At 43.5% G+C, this 26,480-nt stretch overlaps 1 protein-coding gene across 4 annotated transcripts in view; it reads right to left on the bottom strand.

Moving 5' to 3' along the window:
- The window catches only part of LOC109318421 (lethal(3)malignant brain tumor-like protein 4), a 93,874-nt gene that overhangs the window by 22,217 nt on the left and 45,177 nt on the right, over positions 1-26,480 (bottom strand). For all 4 annotated transcript variants that reach the window (XM_019547663.1, XM_019547664.1, XM_019547661.1 and 1 more), the window contains exons 10-19: positions 24,524-24,675; positions 19,823-19,899; positions 18,438-18,523; positions 12,307-12,417; positions 11,065-11,179; positions 10,860-10,959; positions 7,551-7,715; positions 5,756-5,890; positions 4,849-4,910; positions 67-233 (exon numbers count right to left, since the gene is read on the bottom strand). In XM_019547663.1, coding sequence (XP_019403208.1) covers positions 67-233; positions 4,849-4,910; positions 5,756-5,890; positions 7,551-7,715; positions 10,860-10,959; positions 11,065-11,179; positions 12,307-12,417; positions 18,438-18,523; positions 19,823-19,899; positions 24,524-24,675 — 1,170 coding nt within the window. The remainder of the gene's footprint in view (positions 1-66; positions 234-4,848; positions 4,911-5,755; positions 5,891-7,550; positions 7,716-10,859; positions 10,960-11,064; positions 11,180-12,306; positions 12,418-18,437; positions 18,524-19,822; positions 19,900-24,523; positions 24,676-26,480) is intronic.

The raw sequence follows: 26,480 nt of genomic DNA, 5'->3' as shown, positions 1-26,480 counted from the left end.
AAGGGAGACCTGAGATTCCCTCAAGCGTAACATACAGAACAGGTAGACACACAGCAAGTGACTCACCTCTTCCACAGTCCATCTGGCCACATGCTTGGCAGTAAGGCCCGAAACCTCCGGTAGCAGCTTGCAGTGCTGCTCCCAGCAGAGATGGAGGCGGTGGGTCGGGTTGGAGGACAGGGAAGGCATGAAGACAGACTGATGGAGGGCCTGCTGCAGAGTGAATTCTGTGTCTGGAAAAGGAAACAAGAGGAGCCACAGTCAGTTCTGAAACAGGAGCAGGAAAAAAATGGTGAGGGGGGAGGGGGAGAAGAGCATTTAGGAAGCAAAGAGAAGGTGGAACAAGCACACGCAGTGCTGTGACATGGCACGCTGTACTCAGAGCATGCACCCCCCAGAAAGGAAAAGAAAAAAACAAAACAAAACAGAAAGGTTGCCAGGCTGAAGCTTTATTATTAGCTGCTTCTAGGGAAAATGATGTCATGCTGCTGACAGAAGATGTTTGCTTTTTATTGACAAGGTGGAAGAGTTCTGGTAACAGCACCTTCAGCTGGAAATAAATGGCACCATTCCAGTTCACAGCGAGTAACCAACTACGCATGCCAGCTGATGGCCTGTGCCAAATACCTCCCTGCCCCCGCTAAGAGAAGCTAAGGCCTGCAAGGCTGGCGGTTCACCCCAGACACCAATATTGTTTTCCATTTGTCAAATGATGCTGGTTTTATAAAAGAAAGCTAGCTCCCTCCCAAATGAGATCATTTGATTAGTGCAGAATCATGATCCGATAGGGATTTGTCTGGTCATACAACAGGAAGTGAAGCAAAAGACAGAAACAGCATGGAGCACGTTCTTATGTTTTCAGTAGTTAATGTTTCTTATCCCCTTTCCTCCCCCTCCAAAAGACACAAAAAGGAGGCATTTCTAAACACTAGAATGCTTCCTGTGAAATGATCAAGTTATATGGTGCCACCATGTGGCAATGAAGAATTATGTTTTGCTACTTTATAGGCAAGAAAATAAAAGCAGAGTATAAAATACAGTTTTCATCCTTGTCTTCCCTCCCCAGCCAAAAACATGACTAATAAACATAAAGCAAAAATTATTAGAGTAGTGCCTAAGGGCTGACATGAACAGGGCCCGTTAGTGCTAGGTTCTGTACAAGTGCAGAGTGGGAGACAGACCCTGTCCAAGGACTGTGGAGAGGGACAGAAATGACATGCAGAAGGAGCAATGTCATGGCAGGAAGCAGATGATTCTTGAGGGTTCGGTTTAGCTAGGAGGGGATCAGCTAAATAGAAAGGCAAGGGATGAGGGTGAGAGTGTGGGAGTCAAGCTGATACGAAAAAAAAAATGGATGGGGAGAGGGTTGCAAAGTAAACAGCTTTCAGGATGTCCAGAGTATCCTGCTTTGGCTATTTCTACTTGTAGTGGTCACTGCCTCTGGGCATCTTTTCTCTGCAGTCTTCTCTTAGGGCCATATGGCAGATGCAAGAGGCAAGGACCCAGATAAGTCCTGGTGTTCCTATAACCTTCCCTGCACAATTCTGGATGTGCTAGGAATTAAACTCCTGCATTTACCCACAGAAGAAACACAGCTTCCCTTCCTTTGCCCAGCCAATGTATCCCACCCCATTCTGAATGGACTACTTCTGACTAGAAGAGACTTTGGACTTCATGGAGCACTTACTGCTTGCCTTCAGATGGTGATGACTTGAATTCTCTGCTACTCAGGCTGAAGTCAATTAATACCCTAGGAGGAACAGGCTGTATATGCTCAGGCAATTCCAGGGGGGGCGGGAGGGAGACTAACAGGGTCTATCCAATTCCAACTTCCAAGACGATAAGATTCATGTTAACACTTTGAAGTTATTCCAGTGTACCTTTTTAACCTCTCAGTTCTCATGGCGTCCTTGGGTCTAATCCGTACTCCTTTCTTTTTGCCTTGCCTTTGGGCTAGCCTAGCAGAATACAGATCACACACATAATCCCTGCATTGCCCACTTCATGAGGCAACTTTCAGTAACTGTTTTTGCAATGTCAGAGTGCTAGGTGTTCCCTCCCTCCCACCACCCACAAGAGGAGAGGAAGAAGCAGAAGAGGGTAGACATTTTCTGCCTTTTCAGTGGTGCCAAGACAGACTGATAAAAAATTATGAATCAAACCTTATAACACAACATCAACGCATGATGGTCTCAGTATTGTGCCTCCAACTACATTTTAAAGCTGCAGGGAAGCAGAAGGGTCAGCAAATACATTTAGGGACCATATACTGCACTGGAAAATCCACTGAAGGACAGGAGACTACAGGGGAAAAGTCACTAGAAAAAGATAGATTAACAAGAGAAAAAGATGGATTAACAGGAGAAAAAGCTGAAACGAGCTTCTTTACACCACAACTGTAAAGAAGAAATGGCAAGCTTCTGAGATCTCCAAGCCTTTTTCCCAGACCATGGGAAAACAGTGCAAGATGCAGAACATAGCTCAGTACCAGTTGATACTGGCTTCATTATTAGACACAGAGACCAAAGGGGAAAGATACAAAAATAAAGGCAGGTCCAAGAGCGACTAAGAATTTCTTTTCATATAAGGGAAAATGCTGAAAGGAAAAAAAAAAATACTCCATAAGGTAGAGGACTGTACAAGAAGAGACCAACCAAAACTATAAAGAGCCTGGTTTATGTCCTTTCTGAGGTGAGAAAGGGGAAACTATTTATAGTCATAACTACACCTCTTTCTCCAGGGACTGGGGAATAACCTCCACAAAGGAGCATATTAAAAGCACTATACTTTGGAAAAAGTTTAAATTTCTAGACAAGCAAAGCACAGATTAGATTTTGGGGATAATCCTGTAGAGGCCACTGATGGGGAGAAGGGGGAGACTAATAGGTTCTGTCCAACTTCAACTTCTAAGACCATTAGAGTCATGCTAACACCTTAAAATGCAAAGCAATATGTTTCAAAACCTATTAACATAATGAGCAGCATGACACTTTGTTAAAAATAATCCAGACTCACTCTTCTCACTTAAATTCTTGAAAACTTTACAAGTGAGAGATTGAAGTTCCTCAGATTTGTGAACAATCCTTTATTTTTCTGGCATCTTTTTAATTTTTTCTGTTGTGCCCACTATTTCCCCCTCATTATTTCTTTTTCACTCATTTCAAACAGGCTGTTACTTCACCCTTTTGTCTCTTCTGCCTTCACCCCTGTTAAACTTTTACACTTTTCATTATACCTTTCATTATCTTGGGCACATGGCAAGGTAAAGGGAACCTGTACATGTTTGCTCCTAAATTTATAAGTGGCTGTGAAGTGCTGTAAACACCACTGAGGAGCAGGAACTGCTCAGGGGGATAATCACTAGGAATTATCAAAACAATTTTCTCTTTGCTTAAGCTGACTATTGTTGGAAAGCTTCTAACTGTGATTTGTGGTGGTTATTTCACAACTGACAAGTGGTGGAAGCCCTACTGTTCTAATTATTTAAAGTTAGATGAGAAAAAAGCCGGGAACAATACACTGTATGCCAGTGTACTGAGAGGCCAGCGGATGGCTGCAGATGGCTGATTAGCATTTTCTCTGTAATATTTATGATTCTGTTTAAGGTGAGTGTAAGTGGAACAGGTACATTTTTTCCCTTAAGGCTAGAACAGACATTACTGCTGCCATACCTGGAAATGTTATGTAACCATGAACACAAAAATGAGCAGGAAGTAAAAATGAATTAAGACCAAAGGCAGGCACTTGCCCCAATTTGTACCTGCTTAGCTATTTTGGATTGGAGACTTATTACTAAAAGCTGGGTCAGCTTGGTTATCTGAACTGGCTTTTTATAGTAAAGCTGAAAGTTAAGCATGTGGTTTGCCAAAATATATTCAGTGAGAACCACTTTAAGATTAACTAACTGTGTTCCAGAGGAAACATTCCACTTTCTACCCTGCCCTGACACTCTCTTGCTTTCTAGATATTAGGAGAGTTTTAAATGCCTGGGGAAAAAAAAAAAAAAAATCACTGAAGCAATTCTTAACTGCTGCCATATGAAGACTGCCTGATGTGCTTCATAGGAAAGGGGTTGGTGGGCCTTAGTCCAGCTGTCACAGACAGATGTTCACCTGAAAGCTAGGACCACAATAAAGAGTAGCAATTGGCCCCCCTGTTGGCTGCCTGAGCACAGAAGCTGATGACTGAATAAGGAAATCAAACCCCCCTCACCATTAGAGATCGGTTTCTTTAAAGAAGGAAGAGAGTACATCCACAGGGAAAATTTCTTTTCTTGCTAACATTTTGCATGAAGATGTAACACTCTAAAGCTGTTTACAGACATTAAAAAACCCCCTAAAAAACACTCCACACTTTATCAGAAGAACCAGCACATTAGTTTGACCCAACCCTGCAGCATTTGTATAGATCAGGCACTTTAGTGGGGCTTTTTGGAGGTTTTATCCAATACCTGATAGAATCAGCTATTACATAAAAGTGCCAAAAAAGCCCCACTAAAGCACCTGGTTTATACAGACGTTGGGTGACCCGGGTCCAATTAACATGATGCCTCTTCTGGATATAGGCTGGGCTCAGTGTGGGAGTGCGCCAAGTTTTAAGTGCCATTTTTTGGGGTGTGGGGGTTAACGTTTCTAGGTAGCCTAAAGCATGAAGTCTAATTGATTAATTAATTTAACTGAGAGTATGAGGAAAGAAAGGCAAGAGAGATCTAGAGTGTAGCATGCATTTGACATTTCTGACATAATTCACCCGAGTAAGGAAGCAGACTTAAAAAAACCATATGGTAACAAGTAGTCTGATAGGTTTGATAAATGCAACACACAAGCAAAAAAAAAATATTCAACCAACCATTTCCATAGTCTTCCTGCTTTACCAGCTGGAACTTTATATAGGCATGCTGGGAACCAAGCCTGAAAATATAAAACAGTTTTATAAATGTAATAAGGCACAGACCATAGAGATCAATGCTCCTCTACATGGAGCATTAACAGGATTCATTTAAGAGTCCCAAGATCTTTTTCATTTTAAAATCGGCAATAACACCACTTATTCTCCTTTCACCCCTTTCCAGATCTTTTCAGCAGGGTTATACTGCTAAATGCACAGCAAAGAATGTGGATTTAAGTACACCACAAGCAATGCAAAGACACTGGATGCATCGTCACATGCAATTAGCACAGAGCAAAACTCCAGTATAAATGCTGCGCCTGGGAACACAGCACACTGAGTCCAGGCAGAACAGCCCTGGCTGGCAGAAGACCTGGGGTGCAGAAATCAGTCTGCCAGCCCAGGACTGTTCCTCCCCAGCTCAACTTGCTGTGGGGAATGACAGTACTATACAGTGCAGGGCTAGCTGGCAGGCAGCCCCTGTACTGTAGCATCCTCCTGACCCATCCAGCCCTGGTCACCATCTACATGTATACTTTGGCATGCTGAACTCCACCATAGGATAGTACTTGCCCCATATAGTACTTAATTAATTTATTGTGCCCTGATAGGGGTGCATGTATAGACAGTGATGCTTTGCTGAGGAGCTTAGTCATCGCTGCAGTAAAGCGCATGTGTAGATGCACCCACTGCCTCCCAAATAAGTGAGAAATGTTGTTACTTATTATTTCAATCACACAAAATTGCAAACTGTGTGGCACTTGGATGTTTTACAGGGCCACTGCTTCCCTCCCTTATTTCAGACAGGGCTGCAGTAGTGGAAATGTAACTGCTGGTGCATTAAAACATGCTGCAAAGTCTTATTTACTTTATTTGTTTCACTTTGGTATCTGCAGACGACTGCTCTTCCATCCAGTCTTTCGCCTGACTGTTTTCGGACTGCTCCGACAGACTATGGACACTGCTTCGACCAGATCTTTCAGCATCTTGCACAGCAGATTTTCTACAGAGACATTAAGACAGGTTCATTAAACTGGAAGGCACCTCTTTCCTCCCTGCAGAAAGAGGAATGTTGATTGTTGTTTTACTTGTAAAGAAACTTTGAATAATAATAGCTCCCAGGCACCATCTAGTGGTTTAAAATGTATTCTCCCTTCTAATGATTACTGATGCAGTACACAATGCTTTATGCTTTAGTCTTTAGTGCTGATGCAGAGATTAGGTGAAAAAAATTAGCCTCTGCGGCTGACGCTCTGATCAGCCAGGAATGCACTGAAGCATTCGTTTTAGTGCATCAAAAGATTTAAGGATTTTTACACTTTGATGCCTTTAGGTAACATTTAAAAGACTTCCCAGGACTAAGTGTGGTGCGTAGAGTGAGTTGCAGCAGGTGTGCAAGGCAAGGGGAGGCAGTGGGGCACTCCACAATTTGCACCATAAAATTCAAATTTCCCATCATCAGAAAATTAAGTATTTAAAACAGCAATACGTCACATCTGTAAAGTATTTTGTAATCTAGGATTCCAGAAAAGAGATGTACAGAACCACTGAAACACAGACACCTCTGGGGCTGAGGATGCCAAGTAGGATCAAAGCACACTTCTGGGAGAGAAAGGAAAATTTGGCCAAAGCATGCAAAGGACAAGTCCTCTTTTTACTAAAGATGCCCTGACCTTTTTAAAGTCTAAGTGGAGCAAAGGGGAAAAAAAAAACAGATACACAAACAGTGTGGTTGGAATGGACCTTGCTGAGATCTTTATCTATGGCTCCATAGGCATGTAATGCAATAAAACTCTTAACACCCAGTTTGGCTTAGTAATATATTTTGGCTGATCCCTGCACCCAAGATGTTGATGCATACATTTTCCTCAGTGATACTCAACTCTCAGCAACAGCTCAAATTCAGATCTGCCAACCTGAAGATTCTCAAACTACACAACAGGCTATATCTGGAGTTCTCAACCTTTTTAGACTCACAACACCCTTTGGAAGATACCAACTTTTAGCTTTCATATTTTTTACTACAGAAAAATAATAGAGCAATTCTGTTGCTGCAAAGAACTCAGAAAGACCACAACAGGGCAGAATGTTTTTGACACTATGAATTTTTATTTGAAATCTCTGGGTTTATCTGATGGATCAGGTTTGTACACTTAAGAGTCCTCGCATTGCATGCTACCCCACATCCCCCTTAAAAGGGTCTCAAGGCACTCAAGAGTGCTGCAGCACCCTGGTTGAGATTCATTGGGCTCTACATAGTAACATTATTTTACCAACCAAAAGAAAAGCAGACAAATCTGGGGTGGAATGCAGCAGTAGTGCACAGAAATCCTGCTTGACAGTTTTAGGACAGGAAACTAAGAGAACTCCTGTAACTCAACAGAAAGGGCAAGGGAAAATTTATAGAGGCAGAATGTAATTTCCTTTGCTGGAATTTGACCAGGGCAATAGGATTAAAGAGGAAAGAAATCCATTAAAGCATGTAAGGAGTGTATCAGTGCATTTATACCGGGGTTATTCAGGGTATGGGTCAATAGCCTACAGAGATAAAGCTAGTGCTTTAACTACTTCTCTGTAAAATGCCAGGTCTTTCAGTCTTCTGAAATAATGCATAAGTATTATTAGCAGAGTTCCAATAAGCAAAGTGATAATGCCAGCCTCACCTGGATAGTGGAGAGTCTTCCTGAGAGTCTACGAATGGTATAGGAGTCTCTGGTCTCTTGGATTTCTGAATGCTATTGCTGGATGAAGGCCTCTCCCCACTCAGGCGATCCTGTAATGAGCTCTCCCTATTGAGGTTAACTTCAGAATATGGGCAGCCTACTAGCCTGTGCAGGGGTTGGGGGGAGAGAGGGAGAGAGAGAGAGAGAGACTTGACTTTTTAACCCTTTATAAAGGTGTTAAAACAAAAGATGAAAGTGCAAAAGTGTGTGGCTCCTTCTAGGAGCCAAGTATGAAATGCTTTTCAGAAATAAAGTGCATTTATAGACATGCTCTGGGAGGCAGGGAGCAGAGGGGGGCACTTTAATTAGAGTAGCTCCAAGAGCCACATTAACTAAAGCGCCCAGAATGTCATGTGTATCAGCATCCCCACGCTGAAAATGGAAGCAGGGTGTTTTGAACTAAAGCTAATCAAATGAGCTTTAGTTTAAAGTGCCCTGCCACCATTTTTCAGTTCAGGGATGCTGATACACATGACGCTAGTCTGCTACAGCACAATAATTATCATGTTCCAAGGCACTATTATAACAGTGCATTGGAGCAGCCTCCCTGCACATGTATGGAACCCCAAAATAACTGTAAGACCAGAAGTTGAAACTCCCTTCCTCTGTGTGACGGGGTGACCCAGGAAGAGGGGTCTGCCTGGCGCCACTCCGAGATGGAGCCCAAGGCCAGTGTCTGAGCTCCGGTACAGCGGAGTCCTGCAAAAGCAGGACTCCAGAAAGATTTACCTGCAGGGATGCAACAGACAGACTGGGAGCAGCAAACCCTGGTACCATGGTGTTTTATTAGCTCCTGTGTCATCTGGCTGGCAGTCACCCAGTGGATGATGTAAAAGGGCTGTGCTGAGCTGGGAAACTGAAAGAAGGCATGGGCCTGACGGAGAGAGAGCAGGAAGAAGGGAGGCTGAAATGAGCCAGGTAGACCTGCATTTATCACCGGGAGAGGGCCCTGGGATGAAGAACCGGGGTGAAGAAGGGGCGTGGATCAGCAGCAGAGCCAGGAAGCCCAGAGGTCTGTGAGGAAGTCCCTAGGCTTGAAGGCTTGTGCACTCAGTGCTCCAGATGGTCCTGTCCTGAGGTAAGGACAAGAAGAACTATTAGGACAGGGAGGATTTGGGATATAGCCCTAGCCCGGGAGGTATTGGGCATTGGGAAGGGGTTGCACCTGAATAAAAAGGGTCACCCAGTTTGTCTGGAGGGACACATATCATTTTTGGATGATTACGTTCCTTTGATTCTTTCCTGGGCTGGACTTAAGAGTGGAGACACCCCACCGCCGATAGCACCTGAGCTGTTGGACCCTGACATTGCTAGCCAGGGGAACCAGGCATACCACAACACCCAGCTGGCATGTGGATGGGGTGTCGGGGAAGTGTAGCCTCACATCACTGGGACCTTGCACCATGAGTAACCTTGTGGGTCACCCAGAAGACACCACTGACTCCACCTTATCTTGATCATAACAATTAAGGCATGGAATGGTGAGTGGGAGGTGTCCCTCCTGTGGGGCAGGTAGACCCCTTAACGGAAGTTGTCCCCGTGACACCCTGCAACATCTGTCATGGGTTACACATTTAAGATTAGCTGTCAATCTTCCCCCTTGCAGTGTCCCCTTGATGGCCCAGTGGAACAAACTGGTCCATGGTTTCATAGTTGGTTGTGTCGGAAGGGGCCTGAGCAGATCATCAAGTCCGACCCCCTGCCATGGGCAGGAAAGAGCGCTGGGGTAAAATGACCCCGACTATTGTTGCAAGGTGAACTGTCCAACTCAAATGAAACATGTGCCTGGGGAAGGGAGAGGGGGAGACAGAGGAAGACACACAGAGAGAGACAGAGATACACGTTTTATTAGGTCATATAGTCACTACCCTTCACCTTCTCCTAAGCAAAGGTGTATTCACTTGCAGCCTATTTTGGGATGCAGCGAGGGAGAGTGGATAGTCAAGAGATCCCAGAGGAACAGAGAATAAGTATGTTTGGCACCTGCATGTCACATGCATACTGTAATGAGTAAAAATGTATTATTTGGCAAGGAAAGGTAAACCAAGGAAAGAAACTAGGAAGAAGAGTATGCTCTGAGTTGCGCTGGTGACTTCAATGGATTGACATCTACGTAAAAGAAAGCAGAATCTGTTTTAGAATCTAGTGTAGAGATCAGTGATGGAAAAAAAACCCAGTTAAAGCAGAATTTCAAGGAAGGATTTAAAAGAGGCAAGTGAGGCCACAGAGTATACAGGGTCAAGAGTGTGTTTTTAACGGCACAAAGCAGCATTGTATCTTTTGGGAAAATGAGAGAATGAGAGCATCAAGATAAGCTAACCTGGCACTGAACTGACACCACACTGTCAGAGTACAAAAGAGTAAACTTCTTTACAAGTGAGTGAAATTACAGGGTAAGCTTTCTGGACTGCCCCTCTCCATTACAGATTTCACCAACATGACTACTCCAGTAGAGAATAACATTTTATGAAAACTAATGCATTAAGGCTCAAAATTTATCTGGAAGGCAAATATAATTCATTTCAGAGATAGAAAACCAAGATACAGTCTTAGTGGATGAGCTAGCATTAGAAAACAAGGTCATCGGACTCCTAGACAGCATTGCTGCTTAATAGCTTAATAAGAACAACTATCTATTAGCCTCCTTGTCTCTGCAGAAATTCATATGAAACAAAAACAAATATTTAACACCTCTGTTGTACTTTCCAGTTTCAAAGCATTCTGCAGACATTAAGCATCTAATCTTTGCAACCCTATGTGAGGTAAGAAAGTCTAATCTCACTTTACAGAGAAAGCAAGCCAAACACAGAGTTTAATTTCACTATACTCTCACAGGAAGTCACTAGCAGAGCATGAAATTCGACCTTGTTCTGCTAACATTTGTACTTTAATAACTATGCCATGCTCTTCCTTTCTCTTCATGGTCTTTTTCTTGTGTTTTCCTCTCAGAGACAATATATTACAAAAGAGACCACTTTAATGATGGTGGGCGGTAGAAACCAAAGTGAATTGCTAATAAGGCAGATATCTGTCTAGTTTAACATTGCAATGCAATCTCTCTTACGGTACTACTGGTGCAAACTGAATCATAGTAGAGTACCATACTCAGGCATGAGAGGGAGCTGCAGTCACAGATATAACAGGACTTTCCCCAACATTTCCAGTGCATTACCACGGACATCAACAGAAGTCAAGAAGCTAAAGCTACAAAACATGGAAAATTATCCCTTGCACTCCATATACACGTACGTATAATGTGTTCCATAGCGGGGTCCTCTGACATGACCAATACCCTGACAGCCAGGGGTAGGGCACCCTTGCCCAACTGTTCCCGTTGTATCAGCAGCACCTAATAATGAAAACAGTTAAACAAGATCTTGTAAAAGGTCCCATGCATTAGAACAGATCAGAGAAAAGAAATGTAAATGTAAGCACCCAATGCTGTCCTCCTCACCTAGTGGAACCTGTAGAGCATGTCCAGTTTTTGCACACCAGCCTACTGGGTGAATATCTGGGCTGTCTGAATCAACCCAGAAATCATAGTTACGGTCCCACCCATCAAAATGGACCTAAAAGAGGAGCAAATAATCACACAAATAACACCACAAGTGAGAGATACAGTTAAGGTATCCAGATATGACTCAGCTTTCACTTTAACTTCTTCCTTTCTCCTCAATTTTTATAAAAAATTCCATTTGCAGCTGAAACACTGAATGCTGTTAAAGTTGCATACAATCTCCTCCTTTCACATGTTCAGCATAACTACTGTATCTGTTTTTGCTTGCTTCTGTGGTTACAAAAACCAAAGAGATCCAGCTAGCACAGTCAAATCATAGGGCCTACAATAAAGCATGGATCACAGGGATGTTAAATCATACTCTTTAAATTTGGTTTAAATGTTTGCAAGCTGAATCACTTCATTACTTGGCTTGTGCTCCAGAATTCCAAAAATATTATTAATGCCAATAAGTTAGCCCACTCTAGTTGTTTCTATGCACTGAAACAACTAGAGTGTTTTGACAGGTCAAAGGGATAATAATAGAATATAAATCACTTCAACTTCCATGTTGCCAGTCCAAATTCAGAGTGAAGCAACAGCTATTTAAGTTGTTATGGTCTCATGAATGCTTAGTAGGCCTCTGAGAAGCAGCAAGTATTTGCTTTGGATTTGGCCAATTTGAATGGACAGTGATTCAATTTGGTGATCTGAATCACTGTCCCAATCAGAGATCTACCCATAGACTATACAGGCAGTCCTCAACGATGCTGGACACAGCTGCCTCCAGCACATGCCCACTCCCATGCCCTCCCGGACCAGCAAGCCACCAGAAGAGCAGCTCCCAGACCGGTGGCACACAGCAGCAGGGGCCTCCCTCCTCAAGTCCTGTGCCCCGCCCCCTTGGCTGGGCAGCTTGTCCCAGCCACAGCCCCAATCCCTCCCTTGCTGTGGGGACATTGATCTGCACCCCCCATGCTCTTTCCTTCTCCCCTCCGCCCACCACAACATACTTACCAGCTGGAGGCAGCTGTGTCCAGCATCACTGAGGACTGCCTGTACATGTAGTTTATGGCCAAATCTCTAAATCTAAGAGTATGCGTGGTTTCCATAGCAAGGACACAAACTAAACTTATTCTGTGCCTCAAATCAACAGCATTTTTAGATGGAAGGGTAGTTTACTTAGCTTGAAATGCATACCTTGATCCGATGGTCATCTTTATCAACAATTGTTGCCACCCTTATTAACTTGGGATTTCTCTTGTCCACAGCCTCTAACTTCATATTAACCTGAAACCCATGGGCAGGACGCTGTAAAAGATTATCGTAAATAGACTGAAAAGTCCAGGTAGCATACAGAACTAGTCATTTTTATCTTGGACACAATTTGTAGGTTCTTCCATATATCCATAAACAACCCTTTGTAACTTGTCCTCAGTCTTGCATGGCGCTGACTGCTTTTGAGGTCAAAATCAGATTTTCTGAAGAGCTGTGCTGGTAGCGTGCTAAAAGCCAAATTAGAGATGTTCTGATACATGGGTCCAATATCAGACTGACACTGACATAAAGAAAATTGGCTACATAAGAAATTGGCCCAATTTGCCTGATAAATGCCCGTGCGTGCGTGCAGCCGCAGCACAGCACTCAGGCAGCAAGGAGCACAGCCTGGCAGCATGGAGAGCTGCCTAGAGCTGGTAGGTCCATTGTGGTGGAAGGGAAGGAGGGAGGGAAGGGGCACAGAGGGGCAGATCAATGCCCCCCTCCTCCTGTGATGATGGAGGGGACAGGGGCATGGGTATGGGCTGGTGCTGCCCAGCTGGGGTCGGACAGGTTGCAGGATGGACCAGCGACTTGTTGGGAGAGGAGAGGGGCTCCTGCTGTTATGAGCAACAGTGCCCAGATCTGTGCAGGGTGGGACAGGGCAGGACAGGTGAGCTGCAGCTGCTCAATGGGAAGAGCTGGGACTGTGCTGGGCGCGTGGCAGCAGCACTGGGAGTGAAATTTGGGGTGGCTGCAGCCCCGTTTGTAGCCCTCGCCCAGCTCCCAGTGAGAAGAGTCTAGTGCAGCCCCAGCTCTAGCCTGCAGCTCCCCCCCGGCCCTCGACAAGTAGCAGGTCCAATCTGCGTCCTGCTCTACCCTGCCCTGCCCGGGCAGCACCTGCCCCTGCCCATCTCCCCTCCCCTCCCCACATGCCACTTCCCTCCCCCCTCTCCTTCCAACACAACGGACTTACCAGCTGAAGGCAGCTCTCCACGCTGCACTGGAAATCGGATTGGTATTGGCCAATATGCCTCCTTAAAAAAAAAATCAGATATTGGTATTGGCCCCAAAGATCTCTATTGGTGCACCCATAAGCCAGGCTCATCAATCGGGCCAATACAGCGGACCCTTTCACAGTCAATACCAGTGACATGTATTTCAAAAAAAGGGGATAAAGATTAAAAAATGAAATTGTTAGTATTGCTCTGGCACAAAGGCCATTCATCACCCCAGGTCATTTGGTTGAATTCCCATATGGACTGGGGCATGATTTTGACACATCCAGTAGTTCAGAATATATGTTTCAGAAGATTTTAGGCAGACTATGCATTATGTCAGTGCTTTATATACAGTTGGCATGCAGCTTGGGGAAAGATCATCATGTTGCTCCCTTTCTGTGGTTGAAAGCAATCCCATTCTACCAGCATTAAAATGATTTAACTTTCTGAAGAAACATGCATAATGTGGCCTCCTTTCCATCAGAATGTTGCAATCTCAAGTTAAGCCTTCAAATACCACACAGAACTACATCCTCCTAAGCTTTCACTTCACCAGTGGACTTGGAAATAAATGCTAGTGATGTAATATTATTGCAGCATGGTTTTTATTTTACATCAAAAGTAAAATTCCATCTTATCTGGGACTTTTCATTTTAGGCCTCCCCCCATCTCAGTTTTCCCAATGGGCATCTCAAAGTGAACCTGAGGCAGATCAGATCTTGGCTTTGAGCTTGGGTTTAGGAATGCCCCTTCTAGAAAAACAGTTTTCAACCTGGAAAAATTTTTAATTCTGTGTAAGTTTTAAAATGCTACTCAGCTCCAACTATTTCCAGCAGAACCCTAGTATCCTATGTAGAAATTTTTCACAGAAACACACTCTTCCATTTTAAACTAGTTAGCTAGAGAACAATAACCAAACTTTTTCTGCCCCACTGCAAAACTCATGGGCTAATAAGACATCTTGTTCTCTAATATCCTTCTATTGAAAGCTGCTTTCTGTAAAAATAAGGATGTCAACCCTACAACACTTGAAAATACATGGAAGGAGGAATGGATGGTCCTGGAGTAAGTTTACCAATTTCTTCATAAGAACTGTGTAATTTCTATCTCTATATCACTGCTGCTCTTTCCAGAGTATGAGAGAAACCCTATCTGATGCTCTGAACATCTCTGCTCGCTCTCTCCCTCTCTCTATATATATATCTTTATTCCTCTGGAGGTTCTCCTCACATCTAACTTACGCATTTCCATTCTAGAGGATATCGTTTCTGTCCTTTTGGTTGAAACCAAACTTCCTATTATATGAAGAACAGTCTAGGGATGGATGCCAGATCTGTACATAGACCTATCGTCTTTGATTAAACACGTAACCAAGGTTTCACTGCGAGCATGCCAAGATCTGAAACCCTCTTAGATAAGGATGTAGCAAATAGACTGGGTGCTTTCACATAAGTAAATTGGATGCTTATTTTGCTGGGATCCTATGACCCCAGCTGACTTACTGCCCTTCAGGCAGGCGGCTGGACTCGATGATCTTCCCAAGGTCCCTTCCAGCCCTAATGTCTATGAAATCTATGAAAGCAGAGGAAGAACCTACCAACCATGAAGTTGAGATGTGTTTTTTTTGGACTTTAACTCACTGATTAAGATCATACTGGATCTCCTTATTGCCAGAGTGCTCATAAAAATAATGGTCCTCAGGAAGAATGTTACATGATGATGACAAGATTCTCATGATGCTTTAAGAACAGCTGCTGCCCACACGGCCAACTTGTTTTTCCAAAAACCACTGCCCTTAAGCCATGGTCAAGATATTTTGTAAAACTACTAAAAGATCCCTTTCTTCAGATGACTTGCTCTAATGCATGTCCCTTGTAATACCCACATCTAAGCTTCAAATGATACACAGACAGTATTTGTGATTTTTTCTCTAAGATACTATGGCAGCATTTATCATCATCTTAGTCGTCATCTTCTTTCATATGACATTTTAGGATTACAACATTCACAGATTAATATTTAAATGTGATAACCATTCAACTGCTTTGGGGTAGCTGCATGGATTGATTTTAGATTGCCATTAAATGATCTAATTGGGCAATCGTTCACAATCTATTGCACTGTCTGAAAAATCACACCACAATCACAGCCCAGACTCTCTTTGATTCTACATTTGTGGAGTAGGTGATCACATTTTCCATGAAGTGTCTGGATGTGATTCAGGGAGGAACAAATCCTTCTCAGTAGATGAAATCCTGGCTGGGGGACTGTAGGGTTGCTGATGATATATTTCTGTGGCAAGTTGGTATTTGCCCAAGCTTCCCTCCATTGTTCTTTGGGGCTCCTGTTATCATCACAGAGCTTCTTGATGTATTTCCAGAAGGGTTTTCTAGATTGAAGCCTATCCGGTGGTGATGTCCTTGTTGATTGGGAGGTTTGGGTTACCAATGGCCTTATGGTATTCCCTCACGCAAAGATTATCTCAGTTCTTTCCTCTGAACTACCCAGTCAAATTTATGCAGTATTTGGGTAGCAGTTTCAGATAGGTCCCCTGTTGCACTTGAGTATGTGGGCACTTACTTGTATGTCAGGACTCAGAGAGGTGACCCCGATACATGTACATTAGATTTGAGAACACAGACATGAGGATTTGTATTAACGCCATGACCTGTTCCCTCACAATCATTTTCAACATCTTTGTTCTCACGTCATAGGTGAATGAGCTACCAAGAGATAAAAAGGGATTCACCACATGTCAGCAGCCCTGTAGTAACTGCCTGTATGCCTGATTTTCTCCAAAGTAACTTGTGACATCTTAGACCTCAGTGGAAGAGAGCTAAACTGCCATGGGTCAGCCTCTATTTATTGCAAGGTAAGAGTACACACCAAAACAGTTATCACAGAGCAGAGACTGTGCAATAAATCCCCACCTGCTTTCACCTTGTAGTAGTTTGTTTGTGTGCTCATCCCCTTAATGACTGGGGAAAGGTATAAAGGAGCCATTCAGCTCACCTGTGAGATAACAGGCCCCACAACCTCTACTTTTAATATGCCTCTTTCTTATGTAATGCCTCTTCTGGATTTCTCATTAGATGCAACTAAGTGCATCTGTAGACTTCCAGCCTGGCTTGTGATGCACCAGAAGGCTGCTGTTCTAAATTAGATGCCTTTGGCCTTACAGGCATCATTGTTGAATCACCTCACTCTGACTTTCCCTCCTGATGTACAATTACTGAGCATTAGAGTAAGTTTTTTCCCGGGATATAAATAAAGCTACTTCTCCAAGCAGTTGGTTTTCTGCCTTTTCAGCAGAAATTAAAAATTAACAAGAGACTTCCACAATAAGCAGCTATATCCAGTACTCAGGCTGAGAATGCTGTTTTCAAGTTTAGTCTGAATACTCTCTCATCTATGGGTTCACCAGAAACACTCCTTCAGCTAGTTATCTTGTCCATCACTAAGGAAACAGAAGCAGGATTGATCTTAGGCAGAGGAACACAAATCTTTTACTGCTTTGGTAAGGAAGATTTTTGACAGGAAATTCTCACCCAACACCTTAATTACACTATCATAACCGAGGTGAGAAAGAATTACGTAGCTCTTCTTCAACACTGTTTGGAGAATCTCGCTCATGAGAGGTATAAAGACTTTGCTTTGACCCTTCAAGAGCTATCTATGACCCAAATACCCTGCATCAGTCCCAGGCCAGAAGAGGACTTATCAGATACTAAAAAGGCAATTGGCAGGCATGTATCTTTGCACATTTTCCAAAGGAAAATACCATATTTTCTTACATACAGCAAGTATTCTTTTCCCAAAATCCAGCTGTGGGAAACTGGAATGTGCATTATAATCAAGGAAACAGGGTAACAGCACTTTCTGCTGCCCAAGCCCCTGCAAGGGGAAAACAGGTGTAAAACTGTCTGTGCCTTAGGCGGAGCTCCCTAGCTGATAGTGGTGGACACTTCCCCAGTTAAGGCTCTCAAGGATAGCTCTGTCTTTCAAAAACAAGCTGTGCATTTTATTTAGGGGCATGTTATAAATAAGAAAATATGGTAATAGCCAGTTTATGACCTGTGGGACTACTGGCAGCTGGAAAGAGAAAGATCTTCTTCCCAGCGATGGAGAAATAAATGTCATGCCATGCTCCCTGCTACCAAGTTTAGGAGGAGAGGGGCCGGCCACACAGAACAGTAAGTGATCTGGAGCCACTGGACTAAAGGATTTATTTTTATTAGGAAGAAAGCAGGAACTAGTACCTTTCACATGAGCTGAGGAACTGCAGTTAACACAGTTCAAGAAAAAGGAAACACGAGGCTATGTAGCCTCCTTAGATATCTCGGCAGACACCATGTTAATAGTGTGGCTGGATCCTGGAATCTTTTCTTCTGAGTTTCTATGGGGGGCACCTACCTCCACCCTCAAGATTCCCAGAGAAAGGAGGGCCCAGAGAAACTCTTTTGTTTGTGCTTCAAACTATGGGAATGGGGGTCTTAAGTCCATGGAGGAGAGTTAGGAGGCTTTGTGGGGGAAACAAAAGAAAATTGTACACTTGGTTTAAGTCTACTAATTCTGGTCCTGAATAAAAGGAATTTCCACGTATCCTGCTCCATCATCTCAGCTTGGACCATGCCCACAGGCCAAGTGACAGCTTCCAGGTTGCATCAGGACCCCAAAGTGTAGGGGACTGCTAAATGTCTGCCACTCCTGGGGCGAGATGAGAAGTTCTTCCAGCCCTTCTCAGAATGCCAAAAGAATGATTTTTTTAGTTAGGCTTTGAAGTGTTCCCAAAACTGCTAATGAAAAACCTGAAAAAACAGTTAGTTAAAAATCTTTTTGAAATCCCATGAAAGCTCCATTCCAAAGGGGGCCCTGGAGTCTGCCACATGTGCTGCTTCAAGGCAGAGAATTCGGAGCAATCTTCCTGAGCCTTCTAAACACAGGCTCAGAGCAAAGACCTGATTTAACCAAGTTGACATGGATGCAAGGAATGCCTCACTGCTAAGGCTAACTGATCTGGAGGGAACCAAGCACTAGTCTCCTGGCCTAGTGAGATAAGAGAACTTCACCAACCAATTTAAATGCTCTTGCTGGGGCTGCCTGGGAATTGGTTTCTTCCAAATATTTCTCCCACGAGAAGCTTTTGGAATCCTTATATTCTGTAAAAGATAAAAGACCATCTCAAGAACTAATCACAAGTCATAAGAACAAAAAAGCTATGTAATATGCGAGTATTCGGTGACTTCAGCATTCACAAGAGATGGCAGCTTGACATCCTTGCAGAACTAAGCTGTTAATTCCTACAGACAATTTATAACCCAAGCAGTGAGTTATAAAGCAAGTTTCCAAAGTCTCAGACCTGACCTGGAGAAACTGAAATAGTTTTTTTCTATACTGCTTAATCAATTCTTATATGTCAGCTGCCATTTAAGAGCTAATCATGTATTTTTGTAATGGGAACTGAGATGAAATAATCAATTTTTTTTTTTTTGTTATTTAACCTATATCTGAACAGCAGTCAGTTTGTAAAGACCTTCTGCTGCTAGCTAGCTACTAACTCATATGCTAAATGTAACTTAGCAGATTGGAGGTCAAAGATTCCATTCTTCCATTACCGTACAGAACAGAAACAGATTTGTTGTATTGTTATAACTATGAAATGTGTTGTCTTGTAGCAAAACATTTAAAGATAATTTTAAAACACCATTTAATCTTGTTTCCTCCCCTCTGTCACCATCTCTACTATTCAAAACCTTCTTAGTAGTCTGAATTTGTTGGTCTCAGTATGTTTCCCAATGGACAGGTATCCTATCACAAAAACATCAAAGCATGTGGCACACTGTGGGCTTCCTTTCTGACTATCTCAGGGACCAAGATTGAATGGAGACTTGCGCTACACTGTGAACACCACACGCATGATCATATCTACTATTTAACCTGTTAAGCAGATAAATACAGAACATTCTCTTTCTCACCTGTTAATCCAAAATTAAGTGGATTCTTTTTAAGCATTTGCCAAAGCCTAAAGATACCCATGTTCTTCTACAATTATCATTGTCCTTTTGCTAGCATTCCATTTTACCTACTAAACTTCAACGCAATAAAAATAAACATAACTACTATCATACTTTGGCATAGCTCCACCTTCAACAACATAAATACCCATTCCTTTTTCTTCCAACATACCTTCAAGGAAATACTGTATCTACCACAAACCTCCACCTTTCTTCCCAATCTTATTCAATCCCAAATTATAAAAGCCTGTTCCACTGGCCTGAAAGAACTATTGAATAATAACTGGAGTTGCAATTCAATGAGTATTAACAATAACTCTGCTCAGCAAAGAGAGGAAAGTTCAACTGAATTGAACTTATAACTTGCAAATGCATAATTACATGGGAGATAGAACTTGCAGGTCTTTTGACTGAAGCAGGAAACAAGACTTCCTTTCAACATACCAGGTGGTGTTGTCAGTGGGGTTCCAGTTTCTTGGCAGTAACCAACAGGACGAATGTATGGGCTGCTAGCATCACACCTGGATCAAAAGGAAAAATTTGGCACCAGTCAACTTCAATGCAGAAGAAACGCAGCAGCTCAAATGCTGTCTGATGTTTCTTTGCTGGAGCACCAGATGCTTTCAGTGCATGTGATCATGATGTACAGGACAACTGTTACCTGGATGGAATTTATAAAGTAACATTTTCAAGATATTTAAGCTGTTCCTACAAGCAGAGCAAATACAAAAGAGCGAAGTATGCATTTGGAATTTAGAAATGTGGGAGTATCTGCATTCTTTTAATATCTGGACAACCAAATCAGCTAAAATAAGAAAGAAACAAAGTCCCTCAAACATGCAATAAAATCCCTATGTAGATAACAACAAGGTTACTGGGGGGGCATGCAAGGCAGCGAAAGAGATAGGAAATTATTTGAAGACTCTAGCTTGAGAACTGTAAATGCTATTCCTGAATGAAATCTGAAGCTAAGTAAAATCTGTTCAGCTCGGGATCATAGAAAAGTGGGTTTGAAAGGACCTCACGAAGTGATCTAGTCCAGCCCCCTTGCTCAGGGAAGAATCATCCCTAACTAAACCACCCCAGCCAACAGTCTAATCTGCTCTTGAAAATTTCCAGAGCTGAAGATTCTCTGGCTAAAAAGACACGCCCCCCCCAATTCTCTGAGCAAAAATACTCAAATCCACATTTTTATGTGATTAAACTGAAATGCCACTACTTATATAGGTATCAGTTGAACACAGTGTTATACTGATATATTTACCCACAGCCCTCCAAGCTGCATTGTCTGTCCCCTGCCTATCCCCACAGCTGGAGTATTGCATCCAGTTCTGGGCGCCACACTTCAAGAGGGATGTTGACAGCATGGAGAGGGTCCAGAGGAGGCCACTCATATGATCAGGGGACAACAGGGCAGGCCCTATGAGGACAAGCTACGGGACCTGAACCTGTTCAGCCTCCAAAAGAGAAGGCTGAGGGGGCATCTTGTGGCCTGTTATAAACTAGTCAGGGGGGATCAGCAGGCATTGGGGAAGTCACTGTTTCCCCGAGCACCGCTAGGAGTGACCAGGAATAACGGTCACAAGCTGGCAGAGGGTAGGTTTAGGTTAGATATCAGGAGGCGCTACTTCACAATTAGGGCGGCTAGGGTCTGGAACCAGCTTCCAAGAGAAGTGGTGCTGGCTCCTACCCTGGGGGTGTTTAAGAGGAGGTTAGATGAACACCTTGCTGGGGTCATTTGACCCCAGTACTCTTTCCTGCCATGGCAGGGGGTCGGACCAGATGATCTGCTCAGGTCCCTTCCGACCCTACAAACTATGAAACTAAGACCAGTTCCAAAACCCTATAAATTGAAATACCAAAGTTTAGCAAAACTCTAGATGAAGTCTACTCTTGAGAATTAGAAAGTTAAAGATCAGCTAGGGAGATCTAAAGCCATGCAGATGCCTCTTTGCCTTCCTGGCAGGAAAAAAAAAAAAAAAAGGAGGGAAGAGAGAGTTATAATAGTCAAACCACCACTACATAAAGTTGACGGGTGAAAATCTGTATGCTTTGTACTTCTTTCACATAGCATTTTAGAAATTAAACTAAAAACTGGATACACTTGTCATCAGTTGAGACATGAAATCAAGAGGAAAGCTTTTCCATTTACTAGCATTCAATACAGTTTCAGGGATAGAGCAAGAACTTAGGACTCAGGAGATCTCATATGGAATGTGGTGTTAAATAATCATGTGAAAACCACCATGAGATTCTCATTTCCAGGGATCCTAGTTTTTGGTTTAAAAATCCTAAATTCTCTGGCTAAAAAGACACCCCCCCCCAAATCTCTGAGCAAAAATACTCAAATCCACATTTTTCTGTGATTAAACTGAAATGCCACTACTTATATAGGTATCAGTTGAACACAGTGTTATACTGATATATTTACCCACTGCCCTCCAAGCCCTGCTGGTGCCCCCCACCGCCAACATGAGGAAGGGAGTGGATGTGTGGGGATGGAGGGGTGTGGGCACAGGCAACGCATAGGGGGATAGGCAGGGGACAAACAATGCAGCATGGGGGGGCCACATACCCCCGTTTTCTGCAACCACAGTGGGATGCAGGGCTTCAGCTGGGCTGGAACCACCCCATTGCCTGTGCTTTCCTGCCCCCACCTCCCAACATGTCACCTGTTCCCCCCTGCCATAGACTTACCTGGAGGGAGCTGTGGGAGCTGCTCCGTACTGCTGCCCACCTGTCTCATGCACATGATGCCCCCTGTACATGCATATGGTGCTCCGAGTCCTGCTCTCCCCTCAGCCCCAAGCAGGCCCTTGCAGGCTGGAACTGTGCTAACCTGCAAGGGGAAACCTGCAGGTTCCCATGTTTTTCTCCTTTTTCTCCCTTAAAGGAGATTGCTATGATTTTCTCCTTTGAAGGAGAAAATCCACATTTTTATCTGTTAAAGAGGAATATCTGCATTTTTCCACTTTTTCCCCACAGGAAAGGGAAAAACTGGATCCCAGCTTATATCTAAGATGCAATAAAAGTGCGGGTCAGGATTTTCAGAAATTGTTGCCTAAACTTAAGCATCTATGGGTAGGTACAGATGTAACGATCATACTGATACTAAATTATATCAATATAAACTTTACAATGCATCCGTTACATCTACTTGATCTTATAGCAGTATAAAGTGTAGTAGCCACACCTGTGTTCCATTCAGGGTTGCAGATGTTAACAGTTGCATCAAAATAGCCATGCCTTTTGATCACTGTAACAAGGAACCCTCATTCTGTTACTTAGGGAGGGCTAGGAAAGCAGCAGATGCAGCAAGTTCCTTTAAGTGTCTCTGTGGCCAAGATAAAGGCAGCTGGCAGGGCTAGAACTAAGGAGCAGCCCCTGGGCTTAGATCATATAATAAGATCAACTGACCAGAAGACACAGGAGAGTTCAGGGGGTGAACAGGTTGTGTCTTCAGGCTGAAGGGGCAGTCTAGCCTTCGCTGAGGAAGCGGAAGGATCCCTCAGGTGGGCTGCAGTGGGGCCTACAAGCAAAAAGGGGAGCCCTGGTGAGTAAGGGCTGAGAGAGGTTTTTTTGGTGTGGCTTCTTTCCTTTTCCCTGCACAGAATTCAAAAGGATAAACAGGGCTGACTTATTACAAGTGTCTGGAGAGGCAGTAATTTTTATTTGAAAGTCATTGCTTGCATTTTTGTTTCAGTCTGTCCAGAGGACCAGAAGCACTGTGAGGGAAGATGGAAGTCAAAACGCATGTGCTTTAAAGTGCCCCGTGTGTTTTCACCCCTTGTGGGTGTGGGGTCATACGCTGAGAGAGAGGGGATTTAACCCCTTTAAGGCTGAGGAACTTGGAGGACCCAGAGCCCTATTGTGGAGCCTAATTCCCAGGTGTCCTGCTGCTACCGAAGAGCCAAGGCCAGAGAAAGGGGGCCCTGGGCTAAAGGGAGAACTAGAGCAGGGGTGGGCAATTATTTTGGCTGGAGGGGCATTTAATGACTTGTGGGGACCTATCAAGGGCCACATGCATCTCTCTTTCTCTCCTCTTCCTTCTCTGTCTGTCTGCTTCTCTTGCTCTTCTCTCGCTCTCTCGCTCCCCCTTTCTTCCTCCTGAACCCAGTTAGAGCTGTAGTGTGCCAGAGCCCTGAAGCTCAGCTGTGGGCACAGACAGGGACTTCTGTGGCAGTGGGGGGAGGTGGCAGCATCAACTGTGGGGGCACCCAGCAGATTCTGGAGACCTGACATGGAACCTGTAGGCAGTGCCACAGCTGATGCTGCTGCTTACCTAGCATGGCAGAAGCTCTTGCCTGGGGTCCCCAGCTGATGCTGCTAGTGCGGCAGTGGTGGCTGCCGTGTTCCCAAGTACCCCAGCTGACAACCCCTGCCCTATACCATGCTTCATCCTCACAGATGGAATCCTTCACAGATGTTGTCTTTCACCTAAGCTCCCTTCTGGTGGTCCTGGACCCCTGTTGGTCCCACTCTCAGCCTCTCACTAGGCCCTGGATCCCTCCCTGGGCCACTAGGAACCTCCTCCTCTCCAAACCTCCAGACTGCTTTAGGTGTTATCTCCAAGCTGACCTTCTGGAGCTACAGCCATCCTACAGAGATAGTGTTCTCTCAGCAGGCTCTGACCTGTTACTGCTGGTGCCTCTCAGGACCTGGGCTTATGCCTTCTCTGGCTGGGTCAACTGACCCCGCAGTTAGCCCTGGCACACACCTGCCAGCAGCACTGCAGGCTGCCTGGCCTCTTTAAGTGACAGGGACCCCAAGTGCCCTGCCACAACATCCACCTGCAGCCAACTAACATTCTAATACAAAGTCTATTGAATTTAATGGAAAGATGTTCAGTGATTTCATGAAGTTTTGGATCAGGCACTAAGTGCTTGCTTATATTTACATAAGTGGCCAGACTTTCAAAGGAGCTGGGCACCCAGCAGCCCCTGCTGATATCAGTGAAAACCACAGGGCACTCATGCTGTTGGAAATCAGAGTACATTTTTTTTCAGAAGTCTAAAAATGGAGTTAAAAGCCTTCAGCTAGGGAGTCATTTGAAAATCCTGGCTCTCAAGTATGAGATATTATGTACTTCACGGCAGGACCATAAAATGGAAAAACACTGTCCCTTTGCAGAAGCATTTTCTTTACCAGTAGTCATAACTCTCGTCCCAGTTGTCAAAATGAATTAGCAGCCGGTTATCCAACATATCAGCAACGGTTGCCACGCACATCAAAGATGGATTCTTTCTGTCCACTGCTTCCAACTTCATTCCCACCCGAAATCCAGATGGCATGACAGGCTAAAGAACAGAACAGAGAAAAAAGAAAATCAACAATCAAGCTCTCTGCCAGATCATTTAAATTACCATGCCTATCTGGCTCAGGTTATTTATATAAAACAGTATAAGAAAAAAACCCATACTATAGCTACCTGCTTGACAAAACATCTGGCAGAAAGGTTACAGCCAAGATTTCCATGTGTTCTGGCAACAATCCCTATTATTTCTAACAGAGACTTAGTGAAACTTGAATACTATTTATTTTCAATTACATCACACCCAGTCAGGTTCAGAGACAGAAATACAGACTGCCCTTCTGATAACGTGTACTGCCAGCCTTGTTGTATCAATGGAGGAAGAGTCCAATGTGACTTTTAGGTATACAGCTGGGTCCAAAGCAGAGACAGAACTTACATAGCAAGACCATGATAACCACAGGAATTTAATCTCCATCCTTTTGCTGCACAAGTAATTTGGTGTGGCTGACAAATGGTCCTATGCAAATAATGGTGGCTTGAAATGAAAATAGTGGTGGGTGAAGAATTACAAATGTATATGAGGAACAAATCCTTGCACACACAGGGATATTGCTGGATAATTAGAAATGTATTTGAGAGAGATTAGAATAAAGGAAATTCTGACAATTGTCTTGACTGGGATCCAGGTACAACATTGTGTTTAATTAATGCAAATGTAAATCTTTTTCTTTGATCACAAAAAGGAAGGAAATATAAATTCTCTGCATGTGAAGTTAATGATGGTTTTTTGCTTTTATTTTTTAAAAGGAGAGAGACATTACTCTGGTTTCCCATCTTACAAATAAACTAATGTGGGCAACAGCAGTACAAACAGTTGATTGTGCGATGTCCTTTAGGGTTATAAAAGAACACATTAATATTCTGGTCAAACTTTTAGGATTTGCTTAGCATAAGACTTCTTACCTATTAGAAGTAGCCTTGTAAGAAGAACCCACAGTGAGTGGAAAACACCACTGCTGCCAATGTATTTATCTCACGTCCCTAGTCTTAGCGCTGGACTTGTGGGGGGGAAAGGGACTGTCATACAGCCATAAATGAAAGAGGACCAAGAAGAACAAGGAAGCCTGTTGAATGTTTGCAATGTCTATATACATATGGCAGCTGTATGGGAATAAGTGAAACCTTAGTACAAACTGGGGAATAATTATTGCCACAGAAACTGGTGAGAAAAATCACAAAACTAGAACATTGGGATAGGAGGGTACAGATTATTTAGAATGGACAGGTAAGGGAAAAAAGGGAGCAGGTGTTGCACTGTGAATATATACCACTGCTATGAAGTTCAGGAAGAGGTAGGAGACAAGTTTGTTTAAAGTCTCTGTGCCCAGACAAAAGGGGAAAAGAATAAGTGATGTCATCATAAAGGAACCTACCTCTACAGATCACTATATCAAGAGAAAAAGGCGGACAAAGCTTTTTTAACAACCATCAGAAACAGTCAAAGCAAAAAACCTGGTGGTAATGGGAGAGTTTATCCAGATATGTCTTGCAAAAACAGACAGCTTATGGAGCTCCTGCAATATGTTGGGAACTATTTTGTTTCAAAAGATGGAAGAAGCTACTAGAAAACAAATATTTTAAATTTTAACAGGGAGACAGACTGAGACTCTAAAGATGGAAGATAACAAAGGTGAAAATGATCATGAAGTGATAGAGTTCAATATTCTGAGGAAAGAAAGGTGGGAAGAGGGTTGTGATTGATGGCAGTCACTCATCGTGGTGCCCTGTGACCAGTGGGGTCCCTTAAGGCTCTGTCCTGGGACCCATACTGTTCAACATCTTCATTAA

The sequence above is a fragment of the Crocodylus porosus genome, unplaced genomic scaffold (assembly GCF_001723895.1).
Source record: "Crocodylus porosus isolate Cpor-Errol unplaced genomic scaffold, CroPor_comp1, whole genome shotgun sequence".
NCBI lineage: Eukaryota > Metazoa > Chordata > Crocodylia > Crocodylidae > Crocodylus > Crocodylus porosus.
The sequence above is the reverse complement of the archived record's forward strand: the minus strand, read 5'-3'. Positions and strand labels throughout refer to the sequence as shown.